Consider the following 17,052-nt stretch of genomic DNA (forward strand, 5'->3'; position numbering starts at 1 on the left):
ATGGGGCACAAAGAGGGATCTTATCTGTGTATTTCAATACCTGGTGCAGAAAGTAAAGGAGATTGAGCCAGGCCTTTTTTAGTGACACTCAATGACAGAATGAGAAGCAAAGGGCCTGAATTGAAATATAGACAATTCCACTTACACATTAAAGAAAATCCTAAGTAACCTTTTTGGCAGATGCAATATTACCTGGATGTTTGTGTGTGTTTTTTTTTCAAATGTGAGGAATTATATCCACATGCCTAGTGTAAATCAAGAAGAGGAGGTTTTGTCACACCTGTTATTATTGTCTATCACTGATCACCTCAACTACCTGTGAATTCAGTGGATACAATTACTTTCAGAAGGGATGGTTTGTTCTGTCTTTTTAGTAAATTGGGCAAATTGTGGTTTGGACTTGCTCAGCTCTCATCCATCAGCTTTCAAAGGAGGCCTAAGCAAGTTTTTTCTGGATGTCTGTGGTTAGATGGGATGAACACACACACAGGTTGGCTCAATTGTTGCCCAGTAGGACAAATGCTAATTGTAGATGTAGGCATGATGCACGTGGGGGTTGGTTTGGGGGCTTGGTTAAGTGTTCTCACTCTTGAGCAGATTGCCTTCAGGGCTGATAATGACAGCAGCCTTATAACCCTGTGAATCTGCCTCCATAGTCCTTACCACACTCTTCCTTGGAAAGGTTGCTGTTGAAAAATAGTATTAAGATGCATTTTGATTTTGTGGGGGTTTGTTTGTTTGTTTGTTTTATAGTGGCTAGAATATGTGGTCAGTAGGGGAATGAACTCCCCTGAAAGATGTGTTGGCAGTTTTTGTTGGAAAGCAAAAGTGATTTGGGTTGCTTTTCATGAGCAAGAAATAACTGAGCTGAAGCTGTGCATACTACAATTTCTTTGGCTGCTTAAAACCTTGTTAATTGACTGAAAGTTATCCTGAGAGCTGGAGATACTGCTGCTCATACTCAGGTCCCAGAAAAATGACTTTCTGGGACTGATCTTTCCTACAGCCTCCTCAGCACCCACGCAGTGTGTGCAGTTAACAAAGCATCCTTTTCAAACTCAAACTTCACTGAAGATCTGGTGATAGCGCTGCTGTACATGATTCCTTCTCAGTGCCATCATTTTAGCCAACTGTGTATCCCTGTCTGACACGTTGACAGTTTTCCTTGCTGGAGACACTTAGTGGGGGAGTGGACCCAGGCATTTCTGTCAGTGCCAAAAGCAGAACAAGCCAGCTAAATTATGTCTCATATTCCTTGAGCATGGATTGTACTGTGTGAATCAACACCATAATGAATTCATGCTGTTTACAGCAAGGCAGGAAACAGTTACAATAGAGAAGAAAACGTCATTTTTTCCCAGGAGATTTTCCCTTTTGTGTGTCTAACTATTTTGGGAGAATAGGAATATTAAAGTAGAAAAAGCATTTCTTTCTTTTGTCTTTCAGCTATGATCCAACTTGACTTCACTACAGTTATGTTTACAAATGGTAGTTTGCTATTGATTTAGGTGTGTTTGACAGACAGTGTAATGAATAATTAAATAGTTGCTATCACTGTGAAGAGAAAGAGAATTTCCTTCAGTTATTTGCATTCTTTCCACAAGCTTAAATAGCCTTCATGAGATGTTTTGTAATCTCTTATGTTAAACTTTCCTACAGCAGCAGAACTTTAGAAAGATTTTCATCCTTCTTGGTTATACTTGAAATGGAAGGATAAATGGGAGGGAATTCTCTGAAAGTAAATTTGGAAAGTGGATGTTATGCCTATAACTGATGTTATACCTCTCATCAGATTTTGCTTCTTGTGTCTATTTTGGTCATCATAGCTACAACAATAGTGCTACAACAGAGGAGAGAGAAACTAGCAGCATCATAGTATGAAGGGAAAACAGTGATTCATTCCAGCTTATAAATTTAGACTTCAGCAAGGCAAACAACATCACTGCCAGAGCTGGGGTATGATATTTGGATGAAACTTCAAGTGCTGCTTATGTTTTTCAAGACAGGTCAAGAATATCAACTGAAGTATTACAAACTACTGCACAGTCTATTTTTATTAGATATTATATACGCAAAGATTCACATTTGAATATTATTAAAATTGCTGAATCATAAGGAAAAGTAAAAAAAATAAAGTTTCTTTAGTTTTTTGTGTGTAAGTCTATGCATTTTAATATAGTTTTTAATTACAGTTCCCCCCCTCCATTTTGATATAGGCTTCATTCAGTGTGATATCAATGCTTTTAATTTTTTTTTTTTAAGAGGAGTTACAGATTTTTAGTCACTATTTTACAGATGGTAATTTGAGTAAAGGATATTGAAAATATCCACTGATTTTTCTGTGTCCAGTTCCATACATGACCTGAATTTTGCCATACTTGGCATTGTTTGGCTCTCTGTTTAACAAGTCAGAACAGACTTACAGAAAGAACAGAGTGTGCAACTGGCAGCCTAGGAAATGTTTATTTTTAGTGGTTTGTCCAGCATCATGTAAGTGTTGTAGGGCTGAAACATACGGTAGAGTTCATCAAGATGCTGTTCAAATTCTTCAGCTGGGAAGCTGCTGCTTCTATTCCAGCAGACCCTTGGTTGTTCAGTGTAACTGAGCTCTGGCTGCAGGCAGAGCACTGCTGTGCTGTCCTCACTCTGTGGTGAATATTAGAGAGCACTCCAATAATCTGCACTCACACCAGTGCTCTGCAGGGTAACCACCTCCTCAATGACCCTGCAGAATTAATTCATATAACTGACTAAAAAGTAAAGTAAATTAGATCAGTTATACATCAGTATTTTAATGAACTATGATCATAGTTGAAATTCTAATATTACTTCATTGGTAACTTGAAAAAATATAAACTGAAATAAAAGGATTTTTTCAAGTTATTTGAGAGCTTTTTAAGGTTTTGCTAATTTCTATAACTACTTCTGTTTTCAAAGTAAATGTTTGATAAAAATTTGCGTGTATCAATATTTCTTTAGCTATAACTCTTTTTTCCTTTTTTTTGTCTTTAATTTTTAGGCAGATTCTTAAAATGCTTACAGTCCACAAAGGAAATATAAATCTTTCAGTAATAGGACTAAAAGCATTAAATCTACTCCTCATGTCAGGTATTGTGTACTTTACTTTCCTATTTCATCTAAGACTTTAAAACACAGAGCTGATACCAAGTGTGTGATTGTACATGGCAGACTGGATTTTTCTCTCTGTTTTACTCCATGGAGTCACTTGTCATTTTTACTTGTATACAAAATAATGAGTGCTATTTTGAACCTTTTTTTACCTAGGTAGGTATGAACTGTCTTTTGATGGTAAAGTTTTAGAACATCAGTACTATTGTAAAATGCTACCTTAAGAGATAACGTTGTCATGGGTTATACAAAGCTGGATTTGAACTGTCAGAGTAAACTTTAAGGAAAATATCAAAGAATTTTGGATTTTATGGTGTTTCAATGAAAATATTGAGAAATAATTAGTGCAACATGTAATCTCTTCTGCTGTTCAGACATAATTGCTTTCCTGCTCTTGGAAGAAGAGGTGGATGTGTTTTCCTTGGTATTTAATGCCATGCACACCTTCCCTAAAAATGAAGAGATCCAGCAGCATGGATGTAAAGCATTACACAAACTTTTTGAGAAAGGTAATTTATCTTGTAGTTTATGACATTAGAAAAATGTATAGATTGGGAGGGATGACAGATTTAATTTAAAGGCAATTAATGAATTTTTGCATTCCAGATTGGTTTGTGGATTATGTCTGTTCTTAAATGAGCTAGCACAAAGCAGACTTTCCAATAAATATCACAAATTCTATAAATTAGAGCAATGAATATGACATCTTTAAAAAAATCAAAGTGTCCCTTCATTTCTAAGTCCAAAGTTAACTGAAAAGATGGGATTTAATTTTGGTCAGTAACAGGAATAAAGAACAGTGACATTTGATTTTAATTCTCAAAAACAGGATTGTGTATTTAAGACTGGTAAATTTTAGTAATGCGAACAGTTCTAAAATCAAACAAAATGTTTGTACTTTAGAAAAATGATTTTTTCTGCTTTTACCCTGACAATGCTAAAAGGTGATCATGTGTCCATACAGTATTCCCATTTATTCTGAAAAATGAAGTCACCATGTATTGAATTTTTGCAGAAAACTCAGGAATTGTGCATGTTACAGCCAGAAGTACCTTTGTTGTAGTCCCCTTGCTTTGAATTGAGTTTCTTGATTCAAAATAAATATTGAGAAATACTATCACTCTGCTGTACTTCTTTGCTTCAAAGATAATCTTCAGTTCTTCAGATTGGTTCTCTTTGGCACCATTCTATATCGCTTTTTTAAGTCTTTCTCCCGTATATGTGCTTGGAATTATCTTCTCTGTTCTTTTTCTTTTTCCTGTCCCTGAGTACTTTTGCCCTGCTGTATTTTCTCTTCAGTCTCCACAACAGTCTGAAATTCTTATGTTTTCTGTGCATGTTTTTGGTAAGTGCCAGATTTTCACAGATCTGGCTGCAGGTACAGACCTGCATACCTTCTTCTTGATGGCAGCACCAATGTGACAAGTTCCTAGGATACTCCTGCCTTGTTTTCTCTACCTCTGAGCCACCTTGTCAGTTTTTGTTATGTGGATCTTTGCATAATCTTATCTTTAACCAGATTCAGAAAACAATTATGCTTGTGAAATTTAAGAGGTGCTCTTTCTCATCCTGGGTCAGTTCCCTTATCTGTGTCATTGCACAGCCACACAGTTTTGTTAGTATGAATAACAGGGGCCAGGAAGGGAAAAACCTTAAGCCATTAAGGTAAGATATTATTAAATTGAGGCTTTATGGAAAAAAGTCCATTATTAAAAAAAAATATATATAAAATGTGAGTATGCAAAATGGCATTCCCTAATTTTACTTTTTTCCACTGTATGCTTAGCTTTTCCCTCACTTATATACTGTTTTGGTTTGGACTAGCATTCTGTGAAAAAGGCTAAAAGACTTCTAAAATACAGATTCACAAGGTAGCATTTAAAAGTCAGAACTCAATTACATAAAGTGTAAGCTAGAAAAAGGTGTTTATAAAGTAGCTCAGTTTTTAGTTAAAAAGGCCATAATCATGGAAGATTATGTGTATGGAGAGTACTTTACTTTCTGTGAAACATAGAAAATAAATGCAAGGAAACTTGATAAAAACAGTTGTCTTTTCTCATGATGCACCAGGGTAAGAATTATTTCCTCAAAACATACTGTATGTCTTGCCTTTCAATTTAGTTCCAGAAGAGCAGCTGACTGAATTTGTTGAAAGCAAAGATCATATGATCATACTGAAAGTATTTAAAGAGTTTCCAGAGAAAGAAGAGGTGATTCTTCCTGCACTTAAATCATTACATTCCTTAGCTGGTCCACGTAAGTATTAGAAGTTATTTTCAATTCCTTTTCTCCCACACTGTGCATCAGCTCTTGCTTTCTGTAATTATAAAAAGTAATCTTTGTGTGATTGCAGAAAATCATTGAGAACTGGTTGGGAGTTGCCAGACAAATCACCTTCCTGTTTTCTTTGGGAAATACCCTTTTTTTAAAAATGGGCTATTTATGATATTTAACCATTGAAGCATAAATCTTTCCCAAATAACAGAAAGATACTTTCTTTCACCTGTAGTAAGTGGTAGCAAAGATGCTTATCATGGTTGTAGAGATTGAAGTTTCAAGATCCTGTCCTGTCATCTTTTATTACTTGAAAAATAAGATATATTTATTGACTAAATAAATCTTTAGTGAGTTTGGGTCACAGGTAAAGAATATTCTTGGCAAAGTCTGTCCCACAAAGGAAAATTGCCCATACAAATTCAGTGGCCAGGCCTGGGAAAAAATATCTGAGTTCAGACACCTGCTGTGGTCATTCAGTGGTGGCTGCAGTGGTGAGCACTGGTAGCACAGTGCATGTGGTACTCTTACAGTGTCCTCAGGAATTATGCAGTAAGACTGGAAGAAAATGTCTTTGTTAGCTCTTGTCTTCCAGTAGCAGCAGTCCCTGTTCTATGCAAAATCAGATCCTGAGAAATGTGTTTGATGATTTGGGTCAATTTGTTGACAGCAATCTGATCTTGTTGACACAGAGGCAGGTTTTGTCAGCTTCCTGCTGACAAATTTGGGGAAGCACAGGGCAGGGTTCTGCTCTCCGTGTCTTTCATGAGGTGCATAATGTTGTACCTCCTGCAGATGTGTTTACTTACAAAACTTTGCTTGTACATCCTGTCTGGCTCTATAGGAACTGTGCTGGCCCCATCAGTGCCCACTGAACAAGAACTAGACTGAAGTGTCCTGCATTTCATCAGACTCCAAGCTATCTAGTTCCTGTTTTTTAAAATTCTTGCTGTTCCAGTTAGTATTTAAAAAGTTTAGTATCCCTTGAGTCAGAAATAATTTTGCCCTAGCCCAAAAGTTAGTGCTGTTTTCTAGGGAGGAGGATGCCAGATTTTAAGTCCTTTTCAAAACAGGAAATAGTTATACAAAGTGTAACAAGAGAAGGCATGAATAAGACCTGCTCAAAAGCAGGTATTTAATGCTCTCCTTTCTAATATAAAAGATTGAAAACAGCCAGAGGAACAGAAGACTACTTGCACATGAGTGTGCAAAGCTGGTATTCCTACTCTTGGTTGGTGACATCCCTCAAGAACTCAACAAAATATATTCCTTTAAGGCCACCATGGAAAAGATAATTCAGTGTTAAGTACACACTGTAACTTATCCAGTAGCAAATGTGTCCCCATACCCTGAAGTTCAAGTCTCTATTCTGAATGAGTACCTCACTATGCCTTCTTTCATTAATACCTACTTACACTTGGGTTATAAGAAATTGTAGGATAAGGGTGTACAAGAACTCTTTAATCTCGGTAGTATTTGTGGCATGAGAAAAATGCTTTGCTGCTGACTGTCCTCCAAAGTGGAGTGGTGGATCACAGAATGTTACCCATCTAAATGGCAGGCACAGGGAGGCAGCCAGGCCTGAGCTCTGTTTAATAGGGAGGAACAGTCAGAGGAAATTTACCTAACCCTAAACCAGCTGGGATGAGTCTCTATACAGAGTGCTCAGATCTCCTCATCCATTGTTGAGAGAACCTGGATAACCAAGTTTTGGTGGTTAAGATTAAATGAGATCTGTTCCACCTCTTTTTCTCTACCTTGTTCTGGGATATGGTGACTTGCTGCAGCTGTGCCATTGCTTGGATCTTGCAGATTTTAACATGCAGTTCATTATGCCATCTCTGTAGTGATCAATTTTGGAATCATCCAACTATTTTACTATATTCATAAGTATCACTTTTGAAATCATAACTTACTGTGGAGTGATGCAATACTGTTTTGTGGAATGTGTGTTTTCAGTTGAGAATGCCATGATAAATGGCTGTCCTATTAAAGCGTTGTGAAAGGTACCTTCCTTCACTATCAAATAGAGTGCTTCAGAAATGCTTCCCACTCAGAGCTTGCTTTTTCATCTGGTAGGTTGTCATGATTTAGTATTTAGAGATGTATTATTTTAAAGGTTTGATGATCTTTTGAAAAGGGTGATTATCTTTAATCCTACAGTTGTGAATATTTCTGTTATGTTGTAATCAGGGAAGCCAAGCTGTTGAAAGAGCAATTAAGAAAATTTATAGACCTCAGCAGAGTAATGCTAACTCCCTTGGAGCTGGTGACAGGACTCCCTTTCATTTATTTGGGCCAGGATTTTGGCCAAGATTTCTTGGGTTCATATTCTGTCTCATACCCTGGATAGAAATACTACAAGGATGTTTTTCATACACTGTGTGTTAACTACCATGATGCTATTTTGCCTGAAATCACTATATGTAAGATGACTCTGTCCTCAGTTGGAATGGATACATTCTGCCTTTGTACGGGCTCACATGATTGTCCTGTTGGTTTCTGTATCTGGCCTGAGTAATAAAAAGTAAACAGGGTGAGAGTGACCAAGCTCTGGCACAGTTTTCTTGGAGGGGCTGTGAAGTTTCTATCCTTGGAAATACTCAGAAGCCATCTGGACAACCCACTGTAGGCAGTCCTGCTTGAACACATGGGTTGGACACAGTGACCTTTTAGCTGTTCCTTCCAATGTCAATCTTCTGTGATTCTGTGAAATAGAATGTGTGCAATGGCTTTCAAAATATTGCAGGAACATTAGATGAAAATTTCAGTACCTTCAGGTACTGAACAACAGGTGTACAGTAGAACTCATTTGTATAAGAATAATAACTTCCTAACTTGCCCCCCTTAAAAAAGAAGGAAAACTCAGAAATGCATGATTAAATCAAATAAATTACTACAGAATAAATTTTATGGGGAAAAAAATCTAAATCTTTTTTCTTAATTTTATGCCCCTGGGAATATTACTGAAATATTGTAAAATGTATGCTTGTTTACAGTCATGTTAGAAACACCATTTATAAGATTGATATAGTATTTATAAAACAGCTTGTTCACATTTAAGAAAAAAGCTACCTAAGATTGGTTTGGGAGGAGGTTTCTGTTACATGGCCTGATACAGAATGGGAAAAAACCAGAAATGTTAATCTGAATTTTGACTGCACATTGAAAACCGTTGGCTGGATAGGAAGAAAAATCCTAGCAGTCAATTACCATTCTCTAGGTGAGAAAGCATTGCTTTAATGAATAGTTTACAAATGTTCATCATAATTTTATAACCATATCAAGAAATAAAGCCACCTTTCTTTGAAGATGCAAGGTAAAAATTGCAGTATAGTCACAGTTCCCTAAATAAACCTATTTAGCTAAAGTCTGAATTAGAATCCAGTCAGCTTTTTTTCCCCTCTGTTTTAAGAAGCAGTTTTTGTTTCTGTTTCTTTCTTCAGCCAGCAATGTTGAAGTGCTCATGTCGGGAAACGTTCGCTGCTACAATGTTATAGTGGAAATGATGAAAAGTTTCCCCAGTAGTGAAACAGTTCAGGAAGTGAGTTGCTGTTTGTTGCACAAGCTTACATTGGGTAAGTTCACAAAGTTGTTTATGTAAAGACAGCTTATTCTGACTATGTAAGAGTTGGAGTTAACTGGGAGTGTTTACAGACAGCAACTGCTATTCCAGTAAATCCTCAGGGTGGTGCAGAGATCCTTGTGTCTAATGATGACCCTGACCACAGTCAATATGGTGTCCTTATGTGGTAAATATAACAATGAGCAGCTGCCATAAAAGACTCAAGTTAGGGGGGAGTAATGAGACAAAAAAGGGGAAGAAGCACAATAGGAGAATGGGAAATCAGTAGGTCTGATTCTGTATAAAGTTACTATAGAAAAGAAGAAAATTACTAAGGGATTTCATTTTTTGAAGTGCCAGTGGTGAATGTGTGAGAAACAATGGGTGCTACAGAATTAGTTGAAAGTGCGTTTGTCTTCAGAGACCTGTGCTGCATTCCTGACAGTGATGATGCCCGTCTTGGGGCCTCCCTGTGCTGCAGCAGTGAATGAATCACTGGATTTTGGATTTGCCTTGACTTGAGCAAAAGTACTTCAGTTGTCTGGGCTAAAATGGGCTGGTGTCACATTATGAGAAATTATGTCAGTGGCAAAAAGTTGTGCCTCTTAGCAGCTCTGGTCTCACACTTGTGACTAATAAATCCATTTGAGCACTTGCCAAGAACCACGTAATAGGAAGTTCAAATGAAAATAAATATGTTTTTCCCCCTGCTGCATGCAAGCCCACTATGAGCAGCTGCCTGAGCAGCCCTCACTCCATGGCTGATTCTTCTTCATCAAGAGTTAGGCTTCCCAATTTTTGCAGGTGGTGGTCTGAAGCTACTGCAGATGCTGGTACCAGTGCATGACTCCCCATAATAAAGTTGGTCCCATCCTTTCACCATCTGTTTCCACTCCTTCATGCAGATATGGCAAAAAATACAGATCAGACCTGATTGCAACCTGGAGCAATTTCCCATTCCCTTTCAGAAATCTAGATAAGATTTTTAAGGAAATGTGGTGGCTGCTGAGGTGGTAGTTGCAGTGTGTTTTTGGCAAGAGGTGATGCTGACCTTGAACAATCTGCTGTGCAAGGATAACTGAAGATACACAGGGAAACCAAGCACTTGTGGGGACACAGCAGCTTGGTTGAGAGGCTTGATCTTGCTGTGAGTGTAACCAGCCTGGTTTCAATCAGATGTTTGCCATGAGTTTGTGCTGACCAACAAAGAAGAGGGGCAGAAAAGCAGCCACAAGATCAATTTCTTCTTTGAGCCCTTCATCTTAATAAAGAGCTGCCTTAGTAGAGTTATGGAACAGGTGTTCACAGCACCGTGCAATTATGGGAACAGATATAAAATTGTTAGGTGCTCCTGGAATAGTCTGAAAGTGTTGTTTCCCAGATTATTCTGATGGACACTGTCTTCCTAAACCCATGTTAACTGGCAGTGAAATGGTAAAGTTAGCAAGTACTAGCTTCCAAAATCAGCATCATGCATTCTTGCTAATATGGTAATGGCTATCCTAGATTTGACTGTCTTTGGAATTTTAACTGGCTGATACCTGTTTGGCCAGCCCAAGTCCAGCAGAACTACTTGTCACATAGCCTAGGTTTGTTAATTTCTTTAGGTAAGTAATGCATTTACACAAACATACCTTTTCCATTAAAATATGTTAAGAAACAGTGATGCTGATATAACATGACCACACAACTGATCTTTCACATTACTACTCTAATTCTCATTTTTGCTTATCAAGATTTAAATGAAGTTGAATATCAAAATAGAAGCCATAGCTATCAAACCATATTTGACAAAGTGAGTGTTGGTCTATTATTTTCTACATAATACTTCCAAACAAGGAAGTTATTTGAATTTGCTTGCTTTTTAGAGAGTGCCTTATATTCAGCCTGTAATACAAAATACTGTACCGCTTGCAATAATTGTTATGCTTTAAATATATTTATTATCCAAAGGCTTTCTTCTGTTCCAGAAGGATTCTATTCTATATTTGTAATGCTGACCTTGATTTATTTAATGAGGAGGGAAAAACCAGAGAGTAAACTAGGGTTAAATTACTTATGTCAGAGGATAAATCAAATCATTGCAGGAATTCAGAACCAGGACTGCGTTTGCTTCCTGGCAGGAAGTCTGCAAGTGATACAACAATTGTATTTTTCTTATTTTGATGACAGTGTGTGTTTCATTTTGCATTAAACTTCTGCCTCTTGTAAAAAAATTCGAAAAGGCCCACAAAGAATGTAGATCCCAAATTTTTTTATCCTTAACCTCTTCCTTCCACAAATAAAATTTTGATGTCAAGCCCTTTAGTAAGAAAAGCAATTGTTACAAAGTTTTTGCATGATGTGCTGAGAAATTTATGTTAAATGCATGTAAAGCTCTAGATATGTGCTTGTATTAATTTGATATCTTATCTGGTTTCAGGAAATTTTTTCAATATCCTTGTATTACATAAGGTTCCAGAAGTCATTGTGAAGGCTGTTACAACATATCCTGAAAATGCAAAGTTACAAGCTGCAGCTCTCAGTTGTTTAGCTCTTCTAAGTGAGTAAATGTTTGTCTACTTGTTAATTTTTTCACTCTAGCAATTTCCTGTAATAATTTCAAACTCCATTTCTTTAACACAAAAGCCTCAGGCAGGACAGCTTCAACAAAGCTGGATTTCCTACATGATTACAGTTTGCTGTTTCACTATGATAAGTCTGAGTTCATATCATATGCCCAACATCTGCACTGTGTTCAGAGCTGGTAAGTTATGTTGACAGATCTGAACAGAGCAAACAGAGCAAACTGTTTATTCATACACAAATTTTGGATAATCTCTTCTTAACGTTAAGTCTCCAGTGATAACAGCACTGATTTGACATTGTGTTTGCCAGGTATGACAGTACTCGTACTGTCGCAGTTGATAGCAGCAAATCGATGCTTGTGCTTGAGTTCTGAAATCAATTAAAAGATGTAAACTTTTCCTTGAGTACAGTTCAGACAGAAATTAGTTAGCTAGTGGGAAAAAGTTAAGGACCTGATCCTTTTTGTCCTTTAGTAATTGTTCCATATAAAAGTCAGTAGAAATGCTGTTTATTTAAGAGGCCCCAAAATAGCAAAGATTAGATATCAATAGACATTCCATTATGCCTCAGATATTATGCTCAGTGTTGATATCTCTTTCTTTCCCTTAATTGCTGAAAATCACAGGTAGAAAATTACATATTTCAAATTCTGTTGCACTTTCTGAGCTATTTCTCTCTTAGCAACTGCAATTTGCATTTGTTTTAAACAGCATTGCTTCAGAGTGTAGATGGCTCTGTAACAAGTGGTTCCATGCAAATGATTCACAGTTACATTTTATGTCTGTGGTATTCTGTACATAAATATGCAACAAAAAGAGCTACATGCAGGTCTTTTCAGAGCCAAAGCCTAGACTGACCTGTAACTCTGTGACATTTACTATGCTACACTTTAGTTTTTCACTCCCTTTATAACCTTGAAGACATTTTTCAAGTCTGCATGTCTGTCTCAAAGTTTATAGCAAAAGATTTCTCCCTTCCCAGAAAAGGCTTATCTTCCCACTGATTTTCACACATTGCCAGTGTGAGTGCCTGCATGACTACAGAAAGGTTAAGACAGAGGTGTTTTGTTTTCACAATAAGAATTTATTGTAAATATTTTATATTTCCAGCTGAAACAATATTCTTAAACCGGGACTTAGAGGAAAGAAAAGAAGAGGAGGAGGAAGAAAAGTTATGCTGGTTGGAAGCGTGTTACAGAGCATTAGAACTGCACCGAAAAAATACAGATGTGCTGGTGAGAAATTATGGGTGATGGAAATATGCACAGACTGTACTATGTATTAAATAAAATGTTTAGAAACATGCTTTTCTCATCTCTATCCTCAGGCAAAAAAGAGGCTGTAATGTCTGGGTTAGATTTAGAATAAATCTTACCTTTCTTGCCTTTCTTTGTTCGTCTTAAGAGATTTTACTTCAAATCAAATGTAGGTGGTTAAGATGAGGCTTATACCTGAAACTTTGGCCATGCAAAGATTGTTTACATACCTCTTTTGTATCAAACAGCCAAACACAGGCCCATCAGCAGAAGAATTAATCTTGTCCTAAAATAGATATCAAAATGAAAATCGAATAATGAGACTGTCACACGTTTGTAACTCAAGCCTATCTAAGCTATAAAGAATATTACAGTGTACATTTGTTCTATTTCTACATAAAGTGCCTTGTACCTCTTTTGTGAACTGAAAAGCAGTCAAACTATTTAAGTTTTTTCATATATTGTTAATCTTCTAGAGGTATATTTTCTTAATCTTTTTGTTTTGGTTTATATTTAGGAGGCTGCGTGCTGGGCTTTGAAAAATCTGTTTCTGTATCAACGCAACCTTCACGAGAAGATTGGAGATGGAGATAATCAGTCAGTGTTGTCTTAAACTGGATTTTTGGAAATGAAAAAAAAAGAGTACCTGTTGTTAAGCCATTTGATGTTTCACTTTTCAATTATGGTTAATTTTATAGTAGATGAAATGCATGATGATCAACCACACCTGGGAAATTTTCTTCCAAAGTGTGCTAACCTTGACTCAGGAAAATCTGCTAGTGTTTTCCTAAAGGGTCAGAACACAGCCTGTTAGAGCTAATTTTTACAGTTCATGAGGAATTTTGTCTTCTGATGCAATAGAGATAAAGAATGTAAGAGTTGGGTAAACAGACAAGATTAAGATACCTAGCATGTAAGGAGTGTAGAAAAGCAGTGCTCATTTTCCCACAAAACAGATGAAAAGGCATTGTAGAGGGAATACTGTCTCATTAGGGAGAATCTACTGGGCATGGATAAGACACAAATTTCCATTTTACTTAAACTATTTCTCAGAGTTCCTTAAAATTGTAGTCGCTCAATTTATGTAAGCCTGTTCATACCCTTTCTGGACCTCAGGTCCCTTGGAAAGCATGGTTCCAAGGAATTCAGTGAGACTCAGTCTAGACAAAGTTGCATAGGTTAGAAAGAGTTTTCTGTCAGCTGTTGCTCTGGAAACATATTAGAGGCCAAGAGCAATCACCTGAAATTTTCATTATGTTGCATAATACCTCTTTAAGAAACTGAACTGCAGTTATGAAGTAACTGCTGTAATACAGTCAACGTGCAGTGATTTGTTTCTCTCTGAAAGGTTCCCAATAGACAGAGCAGTGATGCTCTCCATGCTGATGCACTCCTCTTCAAAAGAAGTGTTTCAGGCAGCTGCTAGTACCTTGGCAATTTTGTCACAACAAAATGGTAAGGGACTTTAATCATCTTTTCTTTCTCATTCAGCTGAAAGTTTGTGCAAAACTATTAAAGAGAATTTAGTGTACTGTTGAGTGAATTCAGTATTCCCTGTGATTAGAATATTATGTTGTTGTGATAAGTAGGAAGTTTATTTCTTGCTTTGAAAAAGTTACTGTTGGCTAGTATCAAAAAATACGAGGAAATTAAGAGCTCTCTGCCACATTATGTGTTGCAATTGCTCCTTTTCGGAGCAGGAGACATGAAAAAAACTGTGCACTCTTTGTATGCTTGTTTAAATATTTATCACATGTTTGGATTTCGTCAAGAGCAGCATTTGTTGAAAAATCACATGAATAAGGACCACAGCCCAACAAATACCACCTTCTTGCTTAACACAGTCCTGTTGATTTCAGTGGATCAAATTGTGTAGAAAGTTAAGCATGTGCATGACAGTTTTCAAGATTGATTTACTCCTGATTGTGTCCCTAACATGGTTTCCTAACTTTTTTCAATTTGCAGACCCCCTCAAAAATTTTCAGTGGAGATGTGGACCCCTGAGTAGAGTATTTAAGCCTACTGACAGTTGGCCTGCTTTTATTAGATAACTTTCACAGAATCCTTTGAAATGGTTATGGACCTCAAGTGGTTTGCAGACTGCACATTGAAAACCACTGGCTAGATAGGAAGAAAAATCCTAGCAGTTAATTACCATTCTCTAGGTGAGAAAGCATTGTTTTATCACCAGTTTCTTAAGCCATCCAAGTACATAAAACCTAACACAGAAAATGTTTTATAATTATTTATGAGATCAGTATGTATCTATACTGAGAAATAGATCTCATAAATGTATGCATACTATTGTCATATACCAGGTACTTTCATAACATGTTACTGACAAGTGGGCCCCTGGTTCCTTTTGGAAGTTTAAAGCAAGTTTTTCTTTTTTTTTTTTATTATTATTATTTTTGTTTTCCCCCTGAATGGATGTGCTTACAGCAGAAATTATAGACATAAAGGAGCTTAGTAAAACCTTCTGACATAATGCAGTATTGCTTGAACTAACCATCTGAAATGGATGTACTGAGCTGGGAATAGCAAGATTTGGTGGTAGTTACTATGATAATTTTAATAATGTTCTGATTTTTATTAATTACAGTTATAGCTACAACGTGTGCTTGGATATTTGAATTTGCAAAACTGAATTAACAAAATAAAGAGAATTAATATTAAAGAGAATATAAGTTCATTTTTTAAGTTTCATTTTGGAAGTTAGAAGGTTTTTTTTAAGTTTTAAGCTCTAGCTTTCCAACAGGATCACAGAATTCAAATACAAGGAAAAAGTATATTCTTAAACTTTTCTGAAAATATAAGTGAGGCTATACATTCTTCTTCCCATGTGTTAACTTTACCTAAGTAAAAATAGCAGATGTATAGAAACTTATGAGACAGTCAGAAATTATAAGGTGTTTTATTAAGCTATGCAAACATAAGTCAGCTTCAGCTCAAATTGTTTCCCATTTTAATTTATACTATAATGTCTGTTTGAAGAGGTGAAAACATTGGGAAAAAAAAGGAGGAAAACCAGTTGTGCTTGAGAATTACACAGAAAGAAAGATTTACTTATAGGATGCTTTCTATTTTGTGTTTTAGTAAATATTAGGAAGACACTACTGGCAAAAGGCATACATATGAATGTTTTGGATATAATGAGGAAATATCCACATTCTCCTGAAATGGTTGAAAGTGCCTGCAGGATTCTGAATCATGTTTTTGAAGGAAGGTAATAAAATTTGAAATGCATGTCCACTTTCATGGTGAAGGGTTTTGAGATTCTGTGCCAAGAGTGATTACATTTAAGTGGTTGACTGGTAATGAAATGGATCACAGACTGACAGCCCTGTTTAAGACATGGAATTTGGTAAGCCCTGTAGTCAAGTGCCCAAGTGGGTGTGTGTAGGGAGCTGCATATTCTTCCCTTCATGGTTCTTGAGCAGTGAGATTCAAATGGACAGTCTCTGGGTGGTCTCCCCTTCTGTTAGCCACACTGGATTGCATTGAGAGATAAGAAATTTCCCACAAAATTACCTCTGATTATTAAAATAGCATTTTGTTAATATTAATTTCTTGTTGGCAAGGATGCAGTTGGCATGAAAATGGCATGAAAATAGTTTGCTATGATGAAAAAAAGTACCACAGTTTAATTTATATTTCAGATTTACAGTGTTCCAAAGGGCTATCAAACAGTGTTAATTAAGGATAAATACATGTAAAATTTGGAAATGCATTATTTTTATTTCTTTTATGAACAATATTTTCAGTTTCCCTCATCTGGATGTAATGACAGTAGCAGTATCAGAAGTTGTAAAAGCCATGAGGAAACATGAAAAATCACTCTCTGTACAACTGGAAGCACTTCGAGTCCTTTTACACTTCATGATGCCCAGTAAGTCATCCAAAGGCATACACCAAATCAGAGAATAGAATCAGATAGCTGGGTTTTAGTCTTTCTTCTAATAAGACAGCCTTTAATGGGACTTCAAAAAATAATTGCAGTTCTGTATATATCAGAGAACAGCTGTAAGTCTTTAGGAACATACAGGATGGGAGAAAATATTTGAGGTATTGAAGGTAACAGACGAAACTGATCACTGCTGATTTCCCCTTGATCTCATCATTGAAGAGTTAGCTCCATTCCTTCTAAGGAATTCAGGGAATGAGTGTGGAGCTGTCAGTGTCATTGTGGTTTGCATCATCAATGCCCTTTAAGTGAGAGCAAGCCATGACAGTGACATGAAAATTGTTGTACCACAAAATG

At 36.5% G+C, this 17,052-nt stretch overlaps 1 protein-coding gene across 1 annotated transcript in view; it reads left to right on the forward strand.

Moving 5' to 3' along the window:
• The window catches only part of LRRK2 (leucine rich repeat kinase 2), a 63,762-nt gene that overhangs the window by 4,525 nt on the left and 42,185 nt on the right, over positions 1-17,052 (forward strand). Inside the window, exons 4-13 of the mRNA XM_066550802.1 lie at positions 3,020-3,108; positions 3,504-3,638; positions 5,251-5,385; positions 8,850-8,981; positions 11,391-11,510; positions 12,646-12,770; positions 13,309-13,388; positions 14,140-14,246; positions 15,888-16,017; positions 16,556-16,680. Of these exons, the coding sequence (XP_066406899.1) occupies positions 3,020-3,108; positions 3,504-3,638; positions 5,251-5,385; positions 8,850-8,981; positions 11,391-11,510; positions 12,646-12,770; positions 13,309-13,388; positions 14,140-14,246; positions 15,888-16,017; positions 16,556-16,680 (1,178 nt within the window). The remainder of the gene's footprint in view (positions 1-3,019; positions 3,109-3,503; positions 3,639-5,250; positions 5,386-8,849; positions 8,982-11,390; positions 11,511-12,645; positions 12,771-13,308; positions 13,389-14,139; positions 14,247-15,887; positions 16,018-16,555; positions 16,681-17,052) is intronic.

The sequence above is a fragment of the Molothrus aeneus genome, chromosome 5 (assembly GCF_037042795.1).
Source record: "Molothrus aeneus isolate 106 chromosome 5, BPBGC_Maene_1.0, whole genome shotgun sequence".
Taxonomy (NCBI): domain Eukaryota; kingdom Metazoa; phylum Chordata; class Aves; order Passeriformes; family Icteridae; genus Molothrus; species Molothrus aeneus.